General features: G+C 50.0%; 1 protein-coding gene across 5 annotated transcripts in view; it reads left to right on the plus strand.

Annotated features, from left to right (window-relative positions):
- TMEFF1 (transmembrane protein with EGF like and two follistatin like domains 1) overlaps nt 1-19,522 on the plus strand; it is a 55,471-nt gene that overhangs the window by 33,391 nt on the left and 2,558 nt on the right. For all 5 annotated transcript variants that reach the window (XM_077310858.1, XM_077310857.1, XM_077310856.1 and 2 more), the window contains 6 exons: nt 670-696; nt 9,046-9,142; nt 10,111-10,259; nt 11,659-11,724; nt 14,748-14,871; nt 15,009-15,167. In XM_077310858.1, the coding sequence (XP_077166973.1) occupies nt 670-696; nt 9,046-9,142; nt 10,111-10,259; nt 11,659-11,724; nt 14,748-14,871; nt 15,009-15,167 (622 nt within the window). The remainder of the gene's footprint in view (nt 1-669; nt 697-9,045; nt 9,143-10,110; nt 10,260-11,658; nt 11,725-14,747; nt 14,872-15,008; nt 15,168-19,522) is intronic.

Consider the following 19,522-nt stretch of genomic DNA (forward strand, 5'->3'; position numbering starts at 1 on the left):
TGTGTCACAACCAGATACAGCCAATGATAATCCTTTATCAAAACAGCCAATGAATCCCCGGGAATTCAGTGTACTTTACAGAGAGAAACCAAAGTGTTGCTGGTAGGGAGATCAAAGGCTCTCACCTCCCCATATGTTGCTTGCTCCATCCCACTGGGAGACATTCCTGCCAGGGAGTTGCTGGTCACTTCCCAAGGCCAGGGAGTCAAACTCAAAGTTCCATTGCAATGCCAAACCTTACAGTCATATTATTATCACAAATAAAATACATAGTGAGGAATATGGATACACGAGTTGAACAAGGTTAGCATGAATAAAAAAAGCCTTTGTCCCAATTGAGTCCCGGGTCTGTCATAGTATAGAGATTTGTAATAACAGTCACATAATCCCAATTAAAATAAATTATGAGGAATGTAGACAGTTGACTGCTTGTGGAAGGATACGGGGCTTAAATAAGAAGGAAGAAATTGGCGCCAGTAATGGATTAATCATAATCAAAACTACAATTTCATCTGGATTTGGGGACTTTGCAGTTCAGCAGAGATGTAGCATTTTCCAAATCCACATGGCTTATTGATGTGAATTGGGAACTGCCCCCCCCCCGTCCTTGTGCATCATGGTTGATTTGAAGGCCCCACCCTGGATAACACTGTGCCTTTTCTTTTGCAGACAATGGCTCTGGATCTGGAGAAGGAGGTAAGCATTTCTGCCCTTTCTACTCCTCAGTGTGAAAACAGGGTTCCGGTTCAAAAAGGATTCCTTAGGATGCGACCTGGCAGGCCTGCTTTGGCTTTGCCCGGGGGGGGGGGGGGGATGCAACTTAATTGCAACGCAGTTTTATTTCTCAGGCTTTCAAGTGCATGACGCTAACCATAGTGTTGGCTTGCTTACCTAACAAAGGTTAGTTGTGGACAGATGGCATGCAGTCACCCAGGGGAATGGCAGGGCTGTAATAGAGATGGTCATGTTCATTATTCTTGAAATCATGGAGCTCTGGGGTCCTAAAGTACAGTGGCTCTGAAGGGTTCTGGGAGATGGCATTTACTGAGGAGTACCTTCATCTTCGGCATGTGGGTCTCACCTGAGGACCACCGGTCTGTGGCCCTTGCTGGGGTCAGTAGTGCCTGGGAGTTGTGATTGACTTGGACTGGGGTGTTTCTGAACCAGGAAATAGGTATATTTTTGTAATTGTGAAGCTGCAAAAGCCCTGCATCAGATGTAGAAGAATAAAATGGGGTGAGTCATAGCTGTTTTCCTCCCATGGGGAAGGGGGGGGGGGTATGTGCTTACAAATCGGAACAGACATAAAATTGACAAAAACGTGTGTACCCCAGTAGATCTCAGTACAAACTTCAGGGAGGTGGTGAGCTAGCCAGAGGGATACTCCAACTTAGGGATGTTTCTGCCATCCCAGCAGACACATGACCGGAGGCAAAGAGCCATGCCTAGCTTCCTCCCTCCCTCCCTCTTCATTCATTTATTTATTTTGATTTCTTAGCTGCAGCTATTGAAGGATCGTCTCGCAAAGGGTTACAGCATGAAATATAAAACCCCAACAAGTTTAAAACAAAAAAACCCAGAAGACTCTGATGGCAAGAGATAAAATAAGTGCTGTGACTAGCCCAAGGTCACCCAGCTGGCTGCATGTGGGGGAGCGCAGAATCGAACCCGGCATGCCAGATTAGAAGTCCGCACTCCTACCCACTACACCAAACTGGCTCTCAGTACATGTACATAAGTACATGCAGAGGGCAAGGTCCCGTGGGAAGCATAGGGCGACAGGTGGTCCCTCAGAGACGCGGGTCCCAGACCGTGAAGGGCCTTAAAGGTTAATACCAAAACCTTGAACTTGATTCGGGACGCAACTGGCAACCAGTGCAGCTGCCTTCCAGTGCAGGCTGGGTGTGGGCCTTCCAAGCTCCATTTTGCACCACCTGCAATTTCTGGATCAAGGACAAGGGAAGGCCCATGCAGAACAAATTGCAGAAATCAGTCCTGGATCACCGTGGCCATTTTGTCTGGGGACAGGTGATCTGGGGCTTTTAGCAGACACTGAACATGACTCAGTGGCTAAAAAGGCAAACGGGATTTTGGGCTGTATCAAATGGAGTATCGTGTCCAGATCATGCGAGGTGATGGTACCTCTGCTCTGGTTCAGCCTCACTTGGAATACAGTTTTGGGCACCACAATTGAAGAAAGATGTAGGGAAACTGGAGCACGCCCAGAGGAGGGGAACAAAAATGATGAGGGGTTTGGAGACATATGAGGAAAAGTTGAGGGAGCCTGGAGAACAGGCAACTAAGAGGTGATATGATAAACATCTTAAAATACTTGAGGGGCTGTATTATAGAAGACGGAGCGGAATTGTGTTCTGTTGCCCCAGAGGGTCAGACCAGAACCAGTGGGTAGAAATTAATTTAAAAGAATGTTTGGCTAATCATCCGGAAGAAGTTCCTGACAGTTAGAGTGGTCCCTTGGTGGAACAGGCTTCCTCAGGAGGAGGTGGGTTCTCCTTGTGGCCCTACCAGGGAATTTCTAATTGCTGTTGTTGGATAGTAAGTGAATTTCCTCCAGGTCAGGCTTGATTCTGGACATTCTTGACAGAGGGATCACTTGGGCATGGAATTGGGGTCACCGTGGGTAGGCAGGTAGTTTCGAGTGCCTGCACTGTGCAGGGGGTTGGACTAGATGACCCTTGAGGCACCCTCCAACTCTATGATTCTAAGTAGGTGCCAGTAGCTCAGCCTGGCAAAAAGAGAAGAATGCCAGCCGTGCTACTCTCGTGATCTGCGCCTCCCTGGTAAGGGAGGCGTCCAGGATCACTGCCTGGCCGAGGGGGAGTTGCTAAATTGCACTCCAGTCAGCTGGGGCAATCGTGCTTCTTGGCCTGCCCCCTTCCTTCTCAGCCACAGGATCTTCATTTGGGAGGAGTTGAATTTCAGGCCTGAGACATCCAGTTACAGTTTCCAAACCCCTGGCAAAAGTATCCAGGGGGTGACCAGGCGACCATTCATGAGGAGATAGAGCTGGGTGTCATCTGCACACTGGTGACAACCCAGCCCCAAACTCCGGACCAGCTGAGCCAGAGGGCGCATGAAGACGTTAAGAAGCATGGTGGACAGACCCGGTCCCTGAGGAACTCCATATGGGGGTTGAAAGGGGTGCGACAACACTTCCCCTCTGGGTCTGGTTCCATAGGCAGAGTGCAGCCACGGAAGGGCTGCCCCATGTATCCCGGTCCCAGCGAGGTGGGAGTCTAAGAGCTAACATTATAAGCGCCATTTCCCCATCTTTGCCGAGGCTACTAGCACCCTCCTTGCTCAGCCACAGGGATCCATGCCACTGGCACTTCTGTAGCTCACTCTCTGGTGGCCTACCCTTATTCTCGACCGGGAGCTCCAGGTGGTGCTGAGGCAGCTACTTTGGTTACTAGGGCTGTGCGTGGCGCTGTGCAAATTGGCTGTTCCAGGCCGACACAGCCAGCGCCGCGCTGCGGGGGGAGGTGCGGGTGTGGGTGTGGGTGCGTCAGTCAGTGCATACATGCAGGCGCGGGTCTCCGTGCCTCCCCTCCCCCCCTTGGTGCTGGCTGCTTTGGCCTGGAATGGCTGCTTTGGACGGCGCCACACACAACCCTATTGGTTTCCAGTTGTGGCCCAGATCAGATTCAAGGTTTGGGTTTTGACCTTTAGGGCCCTCCACGGCCTGGGCCCAGCCTGAGTACTGCCCCCACCCCCCCACAAGGGGTTGGTAAGGGCAGGCTAAAGTCTCCCCCACTGCCACCCTCTGTGTCCGGTTCTGGAGGAAGGACACAGCCATTGAAAGGCTGTAACCCGAATCCTGGCCCTGAGGAGGGGTGGGTGAGGAACTCGTGGTTGGCCATGTCAAGTAATTTAGTAATTACTTGATATAGTTGTCCCACGTCTGCATATAACTTTCAGTGCTTAGATATATGCAATACCCCCTGCCCTTCCCTATAGTTTTGTTTGCTGAAATTACAAAAAATTTAAAGGATTATAGGATTCCTATTAAATAAAGCAAAGGTTCCTGTCAAGAGACCTCAAGCCCAGGGTAGGAGTCTCTACAAAGTGAGAGAAAGCAGGCCTGGTGAGGATCCCCCTCGTCAGGCTAGAGCTGCCCCCAGGCCAGACAATCCGAGGCCAAGGAACGGAGTCTCAGACCATCCTTGAACTCAAGTCTAAATGGTCACCCTTGCAGGGTAGGACATCTTCAAGGCAAGTTTCACAACTGATTACTCTGGTAGTTGAACGTAGCTGAAGTTTCCTGAATTCAAGAATTCAGTGAAATATTTAAAATTGTGCAAAAATAATCAAAGCATCGGAGGGAACAGTAAGGCTAAAATAACCAGGTTAAAAATCTGTCTAAGCTCTTGCACGAAGCACACAGAAACCAGCCACAATTGAGGTCTTCAGGGCCGCAGGCTTCAAAGGCCAAGGTTCCTGGTCAGTAAGGCCCTTCCGACAAGACAGCACCCAGGCAAGCCCAAGCACAGGGTCGGTCCCAGCAGATACCAGAGGGAGCGGCTGTGGCCCAACACAATAGTCCCCTCTCCACGACTGCCTGTTGCAGTAGCCTTGCCCCCAACACACCATTGCATGCAGCGTCACACAGACCGACGTGCACATCTCCTGGCTGAGAGCCGCCAAGTGGCATATAAGAACCAACTCCTCCTCCTCCTCCTCCTCCTCCTCCTCCTCTTCTTCTTCTTCACCACCCTCTGCTCCGGTAGCAATAAAGTAGAAAAAACTTTTACTTGATGGCCCAGAGCCAGTGTTGGCCTGATTCTATCTAGGCCAGGGGTAGTCAAACTGCGGCCCTCCAGATGTCCATGGACTACAATTCCCAGGAGCCCCTGCCAGCATTCGCTGGCAGGGGCTCCTGGGAATTGTAGTCCATGGACATCCGGAGGGCCGCAGTTTGACTACCCCTGATCTAGGCGGTTAGGTGTAGGACAGATGTTGGAGCCTAACCACCAGGCCGTGATGATCTGACCAATCAGAGAGGTTTGTCACTTAACCAGACATTCTCCACTGGGTTCAAATGAACAGACACATCCTTCCCATCCGTGGCCTCAGGCACTAATGAGATGGAATGCACCATCCCTGCTCTCATGTCCTTGGGGTTGCCAGGCATAATGAAATTAAAGGAAGCTGGTGACTTCCCATCTGTCTTATTTGTATCTCTGAAACGTCTAATAGCTGACTTTGTTTCAGAGGGGAAACCTTTCTCCGATGAGGCCACTTTACTAGGCCACAAGCTTGAACCAGTGTTGAAATGTTGAACAAGAAGCTGCATAGGAATACCAGTTTCTTTCTTTTTTAATAAAAATTTTATTTAAAATTTAAACATACATACCAAAATGTATGCATTCATATCAGAAAAAGAAAAACAACCAACACTCAAAATCCAGGAAAAATGCCCCCCAAGCCCTTTCTAAAACTTGCACCAAATTCCCGCTCCAACAAAATGTACATTCAATAAGCATTTTAAAATGGAGAAATGGGACTTGTATGCATTTATAAAAGGAGACTGCTTCAGCAATAATAATAACAATGAACCCTCCATGATGACCTCCTTCCCTCTACATCAACCCATTTTGTTTTTTTGTTTTTTTTAAAATATTTTATTTATCCATATTTGCCGGCATATAAGACGACTGGGCATATAAGACGACCCCCCAACATTTCCACTCAAAATATAGAGCTTGTTACATTACGTTACAGTACTATGGGCCACTATGGGCAGCTATGTCAATCCCAACTGAAGTGCACCTGGCGTATAAGACGATCCCCCCCCCACTTGGAGGCATGTTTTTCAGGGGGGGAAAGTAGTCTTATACGCCAGCAAATACTTTATTTTTATTGTATATAAAGCGCTTACAGAAAGATTAAAAGAAAAAGAAACAACCAGCTGGGAAAATAATTGTTGATACATGTAAGAGTATAGTCTGTTATTATCTTAAAAAAAACATATTCAGTTCCCATCGCATATTAGTCCTAACCTAAAAGTTACTGTTGTCTTTCTTAGCAAAATAATTGTTGATACATATAAGAATATAATTTATTATTATCTTAAGTAATATATAGTCAGTTCCCATCGTATGTTGGCCCTAACCTAAAGGTTGCCGCTGTCTTTCCTAAGAGAGACCAGGTAATTGCTCCACTGTTCGTCACATTCTTCAGGTGGTCGCAAAAGAATTGTGCTCTTTTCCATGACGTATCTGCTGGCAGGTCTTGAAATATTTGTGCTTCTTGATCCACCAAACTCAGTGGCGTCGCCTGATGCTTTTTGGGTAGAGTATTTCTTGCAGCCTTACTGTCAGGGCCCACAAAGCTGTCTCTTGGTTGCTTCTTGTGTGCGGTCACCTTTGAATAGACTCTTTGTCAATCCGGATCTCTTCCTCCTCTAAGTAGTCTTCCAGGCTTTCGGTGATTTCCTTCCTTAGGTCTGTTTTCCCAAATTCTTCCGAGACGCCTTTGATTTTTACGTTCCTAGCTTTAGATTCTACTTCCAGGACTTCGGATTTGTCTTCTGCCACTCTCTCCCGCTCCTGTTGATTAACTTCCAGACATTGGATTCTCGTTTGGTGTTGCCAGCTGAGTTGTGTTTTCATCAGCTATTTTTTTCAAACCGTCGATTCTGTCTGAGAGCTCTTTCTTGGTGTCTTGAATTTCCTTTTCAACCTTTTTGACTACTTTCAGTATCTCTGAGTTGCCTTTGCATAACAGATGAAAGATCTGTGCCTTAGTTAGTTTTTCCATAGCTGTAAACAGTCACAGATCACAGAGGCAGGGCGTCTTGCGAGAGTTCGGGCGATCAGAAATTATCAGTTAGTCAATCTCCGTAATATGTCAACAACTCCTGCTGAGCTCTCCTTAACAGATTCTTAAATTCTTTCTTTTGTTTGTTTTAATGAGTGTATTTAGCTGGCTTGCATCCCGTCCGAAGAAAGGATTCCCTTGTAAATTGGTTAGGGGGGAAGGAGGGGGGCTGATGCCTGGCTTTAAAGAATAGGGAAGCAAACAGAGAACTCACAGCCTTTGCATTGTTGATTTCATCAGACTTCGGCTCTTGTCACTCTGGCAAGAGATAATCTGGGAAGAATGCAGCTGGTCATTTCAAGCTTAGAAAATTATTTACAACAAGGACGCCATCATGGCCCCGAGCATAGGCAGTGGCAATCCGGAGAACTCAGTCTCCGCGGATCTGTAGGACCCTCAGGATGCCGTTCCCAGTTCCTGGGGCGACCAGCGAGCGAGATTTGCGCATCCCGGTCAGGTCTGCCAGGTGCATCTGCTCTTGGCCCTCTACTTGGCTCGAGAGCTCGTCACGAAACGAGCTATCATGGCGCCATCTTCAGTCGTCTCCCTACATCAACCCATTTTGGAACTTCATCAAGATCTATCTTTTCGAGTATACTCCTCATTCTGGAAAGTACCAGGTTCCACATTTTGTCTAACTTTCCAATATGTAACAAAATTTGTATGGCAGAATTAAAGGGCAAGAATAAAAGCTGAGAATTTATATGACATAAAGAAAAAAGGAGGGTTGAGCTACCCAAATTTCCAAGTATACTATCAAGTAGCTAAAATAGTTTGGTTAAAGGCTCAACCCAAGTGTTGAATTAACATCATAAATGATAGAACAGGAATTTGTGCAGTTCCCTTTAAATAAATGGCCCTAAGAACAGGCCTTGAAAGGGTCCCCTCCCCTGGGCACCAGCCAGGTAGTTTAAGGTGGCTTTGGGCCGCAGCTTGCAGCAAGATCAAATGAGGCGGGTGGGGGCTAGCCAGCTTGTTAGCAGGCCCAGGACAGAGCTCCTTAGCAGGGAGTCAGCAGTCCAGGAGGCCCTCATTAGCAGGTCCAGCCTAGCAGGCCTATAGGCCCTCGTTAACAGGCCCAGCCTACCAGGCCGGGAGGCCCTTGTTAGCAGGCCCAGCCTAGCAGCCCACGAGGCCCTCATTAGCAGGCCCAGCCTTGTAGGCCGGAAGGCCCTCCTTAGCAGGCCCAGCTTAGCAGGACAAGAGCCCCTCGTTAGCAGGACCTCCACCACGATCCTTTGTCCAGGGCCCTCTCCCCTTACCTACTGCTGGCTCCAGGCACTGAGGCACATCTGAGAGCAAAGAGGCTAGAGTCCATGAAAGGAGGGTGGGAGCTGCAGGGACAGGGGCAATCAGCCTTGTTGGCTGCACCCTGATTGGCCCTATTCAAACTTGTATAGCCGGAAATGGTCCACCAACCAGGCTGTTTCACAATTATATAGAGGAACCATGGATACGGATAGATCACAATAAATTCAATTCTTAGATAAAAATGGAGAAAGTAATTGCATTCCCTGACTTAGAAGAAAACAAGAGTCAGATATCCCTTTTTAGATACTATCAGATCAGAAACCATATAAGCTCCTTAATTAAAAAGAAACAGCTTTGGATAAGAACGCTCATCAAATTTGAAACAACAATTAATATCACATAAAGTCTCTATGAGGAAGATTTACTCTATCTTTCTACAAAATAGTTTGAGGAGTTCAAATAACTTTCAAATTAGGTTGTGGGTGTGATCTCCCACTGCAGAGGGAGATGCGTGCAAGACTGGTAAATCAGCTGGCTCTAGAGGAAAGTGCCCTGCCATGAGAGTCCTCCCCTGCAGCTGCAGAAGAGAGGACAGAATGGAAGCAGGACTTTGGATCCAAGCTGAAGTCTTGGGCTTAGCCTCTCCAAAGCTGTTGTATTCATGACACCATCTTTCCCCGATAGAATAACGCTGTTCCCCTGATGCAAGAGGCTTTTTGAAAGCCCCTTCCACTGGGGGGAAGCGTTAGTGTAGCTGGCTTCACAGGATCCAGCCCTTCGATGAGAACAGAGCATGGGGCAGGGCAGGGATTTGCAGCTATGTGAAGATAACATGGGATTATCTCGTCTAAGTGACTTCTTTTAAATATGCTTAATAATAGGAAGAAGATAACATTTTAAAAAAAGAAGTGATTAGACGATGCATTCATTTGACATGCCCTTTGTTCTGTTTAGAGTATGAGGGCTCTGGAACGGAAGTTCACAGGAAACATTCCAAGTGTGGAGTCTGCAAATATAGGGCTGAGTGTGATGAAGATGCAGAAAATGTTGGGTAAGTTGAAAGCTTCTCTCAGAGACTGGTTGTACATTTTGTAAATCCTTCAGCACTGAGCTGGATTTTAATATAAATGTACACAGTGAGGCTGGTATGTATCATGTATGTATTCTGCTAAAGCTGTTACAAATGGGTCGTGCATCACTGTCATCAACATATTCTATCTTAGTTTAGACCAGTGGTTCTCAACCTGGGGGTTGGGACTCCTTTGGGGGTTGAATGAATGACCCTTTCACAGGGGTCATGGCCGGGTAAGCAGCTTGGCCAGGGGGGGGGGGCGCTATCCACACAACAGCCTTGCGGGGTAGATTGAGATAGAGCAGCGGAAAAGAGCGAGATCGGCATGGTGGGACAAGAGGCAGAACTGAACTGAGAAACCCTGGGGGGGGGGGAAACTATGTACATTCATGAGCAGTGGATCTTCACACCATTGGTCAGTTTCGGTTTAATTTCTGTGAACAAACATTTACATGATTTTATAGCTGGGGGTCACCACAACATGAGGAGCTGTATTCAAGGGAAGGCTGGTTTAGATGAGGAGCCCTTCGTAGTGCAGTGTGGAAGACGGTGGTCAGGTCAGCGCCTCAAGTTGCCCTCTCCAGCTTCCCCCACCCTTTCCCTGCTTTGGGCTTAGCCCTTGTTTGACATGATCTCCAAAAGGGCAAACGAGTTGGTACCCTTTTTTTGAGTGGAAATTTTCTGTGGGATCCAAGCAAAACTCCCCTTTAGGGTGTTTAGTGTCCTCGTACATATTGTGTGTGTGCGTGCGTGTGTGTGATGAACTCAGAAGCTGGCTAATTACTTTTTTTCTCCCAGTAATCTCGGTATGAACCTTGCTCTACTTGCTTGTGCAGGCGTATTGGTTTGTAAGACAGGCATCATTTTCTTTTTTCTTACCCTACGACCTTTTTGGGTGCTGTTCTGAGCGGAGTGATCCTGATCTCTCAATGTGTTTGTGTTCCCAGATGTGTCTGCAACATAGACTGTAGCGGGTACAGTTTTAACCCTGTCTGTGCCTCCGATGGAAGTTCCTACAACAACCCCTGCTTTGTTCGAGAAGCCTCTTGTCTCCGGCAGGAGCAGATCGATATCAGACACCTGGGGCATTGCTCAGGTACTCCTGTTTTTAGTTCTCTCTAGAGAATTACGCCTGTCAGCGCGGAAAGGGGGGCCTCACTGTTACTTTTTCATCTTAGATGCGGGAATAGTGTGTGTGTGTGTGGGGGGGGGCGGTGCTGCAACGATGTAGAAATACCAAAAAACAATCAAGACATGTTCTTGGGTACAGGCCTTAGCAGAAATCTCAGCTTTCATTTATAGGCAGGAATGTCTCGTCTCTGTGGTTGTGAAGAGATGCCTGGAAGTGTGTTGCCTCCTGAGATGTCAGACGCCAGAGAGGGTGTTGGACAGGATCTCCATTGGTCGAAGGAGCGGGGCTTCCTTCCTCCACGGCTCCATGCCCTTCCCATGACTGGGGCCTCACAGCCCCCTGAGGTGTGGGCTGCCACTAATCAGCTCTGCAGCTTCAGCAGCCAAGTCCATGCCCCAGCCTGCCTTGCAGGGGGTGACCCTGCTTGACCTTGGGAGTCCTGGTGTGTGTGGGGGGAGGGGAGTGCGGGTGGCACTGATTCTGGGAACCCATCCTGGACTTTTGCACAGGGCCCCAGAATCACTTAACCCACCTTTGCTCAAAGCATGCAGAAGGCTTGGAATACTTACCATTTTGAGGACATGAAATGTTTGAGGATGTGCAGCACCTCAGTGGCAGAGCATGTGATTTGCATGCAGAGAAATCCCAGCACCTCCAGTTAAAAAGGACCAGGTAGTAGTGAAAGGAAACTGTGGGACAGTAGTCAGAAAGTCATGCTTTTTAGGATCCAGTCTTGTGTCTGCCACCTTAGGGACTAGAATCTTAGTTTGTATGAGAGTCCAGTGCCACCTTGAAGCCCACAAAATCTTATACCCAGAATGAAACTTTGTTGGTCTTAAAGGTGCTGCTGGACTCAGACATTGTTCTGCTGCTTCAGATGAACACAGCTGCCCACCTGAATCTTGGTTTGTGGTTATTCTATACCTAATTATAGAGCATGAAGATTCTGACCTTAGGGTCATTTCTGCATCTCTGAGAGGTGCCAGAAGAATTTAAACTCTGGGTTAATGGGGGGGCTGGCATTCTCTTCCTGGCCTCCCACCCTCAGTGCTGCGAGTGTTAGCTGGAGTGTTGCTGCCCTTGCTGATGAAATGCAGATCAGATTTTGACTTGCTGCACCTGGGGGGTGCTAAGCCATGGGTCTTTCAGCCTCCTCTCTAGCTTAGAATGCTGAACTGCATCCACAGGTGAAGGAGATGCCAGGTGGTCTCGGACAGGATCTTTTTCTTGGCCACGTGAAAGAAAGAAATATTGAGCACGTCACTGTCTTGCTGCCAATCAGCTCTTATCCCAGGAAACCGTCTGTTCTGACAAGGCAGGAACTGAACACCTGTGGTCCTTTTTAATGTTTTTCTTTACCTAGAATCCGATGACACGGGCTCATTGGGGAAGAAAGATGAAGGAATGCAGTATCGGCCAGATGTGAAAGGTACTGTCTCTCGTGTTTCCAGCAGCGGTAGAGATGCCAGAACACATAAGTCACCAATGCCGCTGGCTCCCCCCCCCCTGCAGGATGGAAGTACCAATGCAGATGTGTCTGTTGTTGCCCTTTAAATATAGAAACAGGGCTTTCCCCCTAGAAAATAAATGTCTTTTTTAAAGAAGGAGCTCTGAAATTTGATTAATTCCTCTGTTAAGCATGCTACAAGACTTCCAGTCTGCCTCCAAATGATGAAGTTTTGCTTGCACAAACCCTATTCTATGGCCACCCTTCATGGTCTGGGCTGATCTGCAGAGGATGCCATGAGACCACTTTGTATAATAGAATAATACAGTTGCGATGTCCTAGACGTGCCTTATATCAATGCTAGACACAGCCCTGTTATTAAGAAGAAGGACAGAAGCTTCCATGTTTTCTGAAGAATGACTTATTCCTGCAGACTTGATTTCCTGCGTTCCGCATTTGAGCTTCAAAGGTGCCTTTAATGCCGGCAGCAAGTAGGAGGGGGAAGCCTTCCACAGAACCATTTCCTTCTCTTGTCACTTTTGTTCTCCCTTTTATTGTTCCTTGAAGACATTTGTGCTGGGTTGTTTTTTAAAAGGAGGCTTTAAGGGTTTTCTGAAGGGTTGGGGGGGGAGGGGCATTTCTGTCAAGGCACAGAAACGGGATCACAATTCTTCTCTCATTAATTTTATCAGTGCTAACTTGATTAACACGGGGTACCACTGCCCTCCAAAGGAGTTGATCTAATTTTTTGACTACCCTGATGGTACAGAGGGCAGATAGTCGTGTGTGTGTGTGTTGTGTGTGTGTGTGTTGTGTATGCAGTGCAGCAGACCTGCAAAGTGGGAACAGCAATTCAGACATCAGGGGCTTGTAATGGTATTGGCCGGTTCAGTTGGTGCGATCCAGTAAGGAGCCCCGGCTGGCACCAGCTGAATCTCCGGCTCCCTCCTTTCTGACGCGGGGCTGCTGAGCTCCCTTCCCAGCTCCCTGCCTGCCTTCCCAGAGAGAGTCCCAGAGAGGAGGAGGAGGAGGAGGAGGAGGTTGGCCGCTTGCACTGCAATGCGCCCGCTTGCTCCAGGCAGCACCGCTGAGGCACAAGCTGAAGCCGTGCCCACAAGACGTATAAGTTCAGGGACGCCACATTCGTGAACTGTGGAAAGGCGGGCCACATTCAGATTGATTTTATTTCTAAATTGATTGACCACGACTCCTGGACCGTGCTGGCTCATGGCTCATGGCGGCTTACAAAGAACCCAATAAAAACAGTCTCTTCCCTCCCAACTCACCAGCACCACTCCCAGGGCGGGAGGCACCCCCTACTGAACATCCCTGTCAGCGACCGCCCAGTCTCGCACCTTGCATTTCTGGGTACAGCAGTTGAGACGGCCACCGTGGACAAGCTCCTAGGATTCTTGGAGGGGAGACAGTGCTAGAAGCTTGCAGGCTGAGGTGGGGCTGGAGTGGGGTGAAGGACTGCAATCTGCATGTTCAGATAGTCAGGTGGATAGGGAACTGGTTAGAGAACCGCACTCAAAGAGTTGTTGTCAATGGTGTTTCATCAGACTGGAGAGAGGTGAGTAGCGGGGTACCTCAGGGCTCGGTGCTCGGCCCGGTACTTTTTAACATATTTATTAATGATCTAGATGAGGGGGTGGAGGGACTAGTTGAGCAGTGGAATAGGCTGCCTGAGGAGGTGGTGAGCTCCCCCTCACTGGCCGTCTTCAAGCAGTCTTTCTCCCTTTCCCCATAGCAGACTCCCCATGTGGGAGGTGGGGCTGAGAGAGTGCTAGCTCATGGTTTGGTGTGGGTTTAGTGCCCCACTTTGAAGCTGGCACCCCAAAGAGGTGGTCTCTCTGAGCACAGCAGTCTTGACCTGAGTCAGGTAGAAGCACACCTGGGAAATGTGGAATTCCAGAACATGAACCTACACCGATTCACAACCTAACTTCCTCTCTGCAATGTTTTCTTGACCTGAAATAGGTCAGGGGGTGCTAGGGGGCTGCAGGGGCATTGCACACTTTTGAGGCCCCACTTCCAGACTTCAAGGAATAGGTTCAGACCGGGGACAGCCAACCTCCTGGTGGGGCCTGGAGATCCCCTGGAATCGCTGCTCATCTCCAGACTATAACGATCAGCTCCCCAGGCAGAAAGGGCTGCACTGGAGGGTAGACAGGGTTGTTGTGGAGAAGAAACATTTAAGGCCTCCCAAGTAGGTGGCTGTGGAGTTAAACACTTGAGGTCTACTTCACAGGTTTGTTTGCTGATGAAACAGGAGGCAAACGAACCCTTGCAGCGGTTTCATTTGCACAACAACCGTGTACAGTAGGCCTCATGTTACACCTCCACAGCAACCTTGCGCAGTAGGCCTCAAATGTTCAGAGAGTTGCGGGGAAGAGACACTCATGCCTGGCTCCATCTTCCCTCCAGCAGCGAGGCCAGCCACAACACTATTTTGAGTGAGGAGGGGCTTGTTGGTGGCCTCCCAGTGAGCCAGCGGTTAGGCAGGAGGGAAAAGCTTCCCCCACTCCAAAGGAAAGCCCTCCCATGCCCTCCGTCTCCCCTTTGATCTCTCTGAAGGAAATGCCTCCCTCCCCTCAGCCAGGTGCTCTCAGAGGCTCCTTCACAGCAGGCCTGAAGGGAGGGGGGTTAGCTGCCACCCCCCCCCCCCCCCCGGTTACTGGCTCTGATGAACTGAAAGAACTGTGAGGTGAACAAACTGTGAGGAGACAGTCAGGGGCAGGACACATATGCTGATTGGAGGCCGCTGGGCAGACAGCCAATCAGGCTGGAGGAGGATACAGCCAGGAGCCATACAGGGGACCTGATAGGCCAGTAAATGGCGAGGCCCAATTCCACCTACGACCCCTTGCCACCATTATTATAATGCTAAAGTTTACAGATGATTCTAGATCTTCAAATCTTTGAGCAATTGATTTAAATATATATTTTTCCTTTTGAGTGATAAACATATGCATTTTTCCTTTTTCCTTTGCTTTTCTCCCAAGATGCAAGTGATCAAAGAGAAGACATCTATATTGGAAACCACATTCCCTGTTCCGAAAGCTTCAATGGCTATTGCATTCATGGGAAATGCGAATTCATTTACTCTACGCAGAAAGCTTCCTGCCGGTAAGTTGGTGAACACAAAAGAATCATCCGGGAAGCGTTTAACCTTCTCCTGCATCAGTTGTCTTGGTTGCCGTTTCACGGTTGGTAAAATGTCGAAAAGACCCCTTTGTCTAGGAATCCTCGTTCTTCTCTTCCAGGTGTGAATCTGGATACACAGGGCAACATTGCGAAAAGACGGACTTCAGCATACTTTACGTTGTCCCCAGTCGGCAGAAGCTCACTCACGTCCTCATTGCAGCAATAATCGGAGCCGTCCAGATTGCCATTATTGTCGCCATCGTCATGTGCATCACTCGGTAGGTTGCTGGGAAGGCCCCGCAGAGGATGCCTTGGCCTTTGTCTGCACCCTCGGCCCCTCCGGGCACCTGGCCCCTCCACGCTCAGGTTCCTGCAGGTTCCCCTGTAGGCTTCAGGGCACAGTTACAGGATTTAGAGCCCTGGAATGTTTGTTTAGAAGCCTCAGCATTAGGAATAGGGTTGTGTCCAAAGCAGCCAGTGCCACGGCGCCGGCTGCTTGAGGATCAAATGGCCGTGAAGCGGACAACCCTAATTAGAAACGAGTGAATCCATAAGGCTAGCCTACCAGAATGGCCCACAGTGTAAACTGCGAGACAGAAAGTCTGTAGCTTTAGATGGCACGTTGACCATGGACTCAACAGGTGGGCCTAAGGAGAGCAACATGCACCTCTTCTTGTGACTGTAACTCAAGCAAAGGGTTAAAAAGAGGGACTGTAGATTCCTAGAGAGCTGTTGGTGAGGTCCTGACATTACAGGCATCATGCCAGGTGAGGGCCTGAGAGGAGAAGGACGTAGGTGGGCTCGTGGAGTCCATGATCCAGGTGATAGCTGAACTGCAGACATACTTTCTCACCCTGTTGATCAATCTTACTGAATTGTTACAGAGATGAGGTAGGTGATGCCTGCAAAGTGCCCTCGAGATCTGTCCATGCCTGCAACGTCTGACTCTCAAGGCTGATACTTAAGCAATGCAGTTTTGTTGAGGGTGCAAGAAAGGGGTCCCCATCCCCAATGCGTAAGCAAGTGTTGGCCATGGGTGTTGCCAGTGGTGGAGCTCCAGTGATTCATATCCTGCCCTTTCTTTTCCATGTTGGTCAGAAAGCCTCCTTCCTGACTAGGCCAATTCGCATTGGAGAAAGTGCTAGTCATCAGTCCTTCCTCTGTCTCTGGAGCTCAGGGGAAAAGGCGCTTGGGTTGCCTGCTCCTGGCACCTCTCCAGAGATGGAAGTGGAACCAGCCCCTGGGGGAAGTGGAAGGGGCCCCTGGGGGAAAAACACAGGGATTTCTTTTGCTGTTTCCTTCACCCTTTTGGCAAACAGAGAGGGCGGGATCTCACCAGTCCTTCACAGGACACGTTTCATGTATTTATTAACGTTTTTGAAGTCTGCCTGTGTGGTTGACTAGGAGGCCCCTGGGAGTTGGAGCCGTCTGAGCCCTGCATTTTTCTAGCCCTGCATTCTAGCCCTGCATTCTCTCTGCCTCGTGGCCCCAATGGGGCTTTATGGTCCAGGTTGTGTGGCCCTTCCAGGCCCAGGCCGCCCCCCACAAGACTAATTGCTGCTGGGGAAATGCAGAGCTTTGTACCCTGAGGCACCATCCCTTGAGGATCAGGGCCAAGTTCCTGACTGATTGTGCCGTTTGAAGCTGCATACCAGGCACTTCCTGGTCTGACCCTTTCCCCCGATCCAGAGGACCTCTGTCCTCGAGAGGCTGCGTCCCCTGTGACTGTGCTGGGACCAGTCTGCTTTAGCCTCCAGGCATCCAGCCAAGGAATCAGGTGGCAGTGGGGGGGGGAGGGGGGTTGTCAGGCTGACCGTCCATTAGGAGGTAGAGCTGGGGGTCATCAGAGTACTGGGGACAGCTCAACCCATCACTTTGGACCAGCAGGGCGAGAGGGCGCATGAAGATGTTAAATAAAGTTGAGGAGAGAATTGCTCCCTGTGGAACTCCGCCTTTGAGTTCACAGTGGTGCGATTGGTCCTCCCCAATTGTCACTCTCTCTTTGCCCCTGGAGAAAGGAGGTCAACCCGGGATCCCGCATCGATGAGGCCAGCAAGGCACAGTCTCCAGGCTGTGAAAGGCTCTCAGCGCCATAGCCAGCAATGGGAATCGAACCGGGGAATGGGCCAGCCAGTGGGCCAGCCAGTGTCGTGGTTTCAAAATGTCCAGCATGTGTTCCCATCAGCTGACCCCGGGCAATAGCTGAGCTGCTTCTGGTAGACCACCTGCCGTTTGGGAGCTGTCCTCTGCTCAGGTGCAGAGGCTAGCTCTCCTGGAACAAGGCCAGAGGGTAGAGGAATGGGAGGCAACAGTCTGAGGGCCAAACCAGCTGCTCAATAGCAGGAGGATAAAACCCTTTTGTTCTTCTTGGTTCTTCGTTCTCCTGCCCCCAGTGAAGCTGCCAGCCAGCCAGGAACCTTTTATTGGCATAAAGCCTGCTGGCCATGGAGGCAGCCCTACTGAGTTGCTCTGCAGGGGAGTAGAGGCAGGCCTTGGGCTTCAGAGGCACAGAGAGCCAGGGGCAGCCTCTTTCGCACACTGACTCAGAGCTGAGCTGAGTGAAACATTTGATATCATTGATTCCAAAGGAAGCACATGCAGGGCTGCAGCCTCAGTTTGCCAGGACTTGGCTGCTGGCTGCCGACAGTTGAGGTTCTCCCCTCCTCTGGGTCAGGCACAGCATGCCAGCTAAAGGGGGGGGGGATACCTGGCTAAGCGAGCAAGCTGCTAACCCTAGTGGAAATGGGTGGGTGGCTCTGCGGGGAAGACACTGAAGGTCTGGCCCTCCCAGTTGCCCGGCTAACCTGATCTCCTCAGAAGCTGTAAGCTCAGCAGGCTCAGCTCTGGGTTGTATTTGGATGGGAGAACCCAGGACGGCCCGGATAGCCATGCAGAGGCAGGCCAGGGAAACCACCACCGAACGTCTTTGGCCGGCTGCACTTTGCCGGCCTTTCTCACCGCCCCTCCGGCAGGGAGTCTCTGGGGAGTGGCGGGACCAGAAAAAGGCCTGCCCAAGGGCTGTCAGCCATTGGGAGTGGCTCAGTACACCATGGCTGGGGCAGCTGCATGGGCTAATGGGTGGCCATCGTTGTGAGGCTTTGACTTTTTCTAGCCCATAATTTTGTGCCCGGCCGGTGTGAAAGAGACCTGAGCCAGCTGGGCCAAGAGTGGCGGTCTAAAAGCTTAATAATAGCTTTCCTCCTGCCCCAGCACGGCACGGGGCTATATTTCTTTATTTGTGCATGTGATGTGTTGAGCCACTTCTGATTTCTGACAGCCTGAGGTCTTGCTCAGGTCTTCCTTTCTTGGGTCAGTTCTTCTTGTGTCGGGTTTTCCCTTTTCAGGACTACCTTCAACTTTTCCTAGCAGGATTGTTTTTTCCTGTCTTCTTGTGATGCTTTCGTTGTTTTAGCCTCCAGAACCCATTTCTGTATGCCTGTGTTTAAGGATTTAAACCCGCACCCGCGTAACGCCTCTCACCTCTTGTGCCTCTTGTGGCGCAGAGTGGTAAGGCAGCAGACATGCAGTCTGAAAGCTCTGTCCATGAGGCTGGGAGTTCGATCCCAGCAGCCGGCTCAAGGCTGACTCAGCCTTCCATCCTTCCGCGGTCGGTAAAATGAGTACCCAGCTTGCTGCTGGGGGGTAAACGGTAATGACTGGGGAAGGCACTGGCAAACCACCCCGTATTGAGTCTGCCATGAAAACGCTGGAGGGCGTCACTCCAAGGGCCAGACATGACCCGGTGCTTGCACAGGGGATACCTTTACCTTTACCTTTAACGCCTTTCACCAGTATGAGGCGGCTTCCTCTTCCATGGGAGGAAGGGCAACTTAAGCTGGCTAGATCCACCTCAGACGTGCTGGCCCAGCTCCTTCCCCTGCCACGAAACAGGGAGGCTGGGGCGGGAGGGGAGCGGGGAAGAGGGGGGCTTAAGCTGGGAGAGAGTGGGGGGCAGGGCAGGCTTCAGTGTGGGGCTCCGAGCCCTGCGCTGAAGCCGGGAGACAGTGGGGGGGCAGCCCCCACCCACCCACTGCCTGCTAGCACTCGCTGTATTTTTTATGCAGCGGGCTTAATTTCTAGTAAACCATATAAGTGGTCAGACAGCATAAACCATCCCTCTTCATCCCTGCGACCATGGAGGTACCACTGAAATAGTTTCCAGGCTTTGGGGTACCAGAAAGTGATGCCAGCTGGCCATGCCCCCCTGCCACACCCCCCAGAAGTGACATCACCCAGACCTCCCCACTTCCACAGCGACATCAGAGGAAGAATTGAATTCTTAGCTGTGGGGCAGGACTAGCATCTGGTGCAGCAAAGTAACACACAATAAAATTCAATTAGCAGCTTTAAAAATTGCAGACTCCCTCCACTCGAGAGCCTGTGAATGAAAGGAAAAGCAGCACATTGGTCCAGATCACACCTCCTCAAACCAGGGCCTCAAACTCCACCCTGCCAGCTTCCTTCTCCCTGTCTTTCTCCCCTACTGCCCTCTTGCTCTTTCTTTTCCTTGTGGCACTCCAGAATTTGCTATGACAAATCTGCTATGCCTTGTCCTCCACAAGAGCCAGAAACTGCCATCCAGCTGTCGTTCATGATCCTTGGTTTGGAGCACAGGACTTCACCAGCAGCTGTG

This window comes from Paroedura picta, chromosome 14, assembly GCF_049243985.1.
Source record: "Paroedura picta isolate Pp20150507F chromosome 14, Ppicta_v3.0, whole genome shotgun sequence".
Lineage (NCBI taxonomy): Eukaryota > Metazoa > Chordata > Lepidosauria > Squamata > Gekkonidae > Paroedura > Paroedura picta.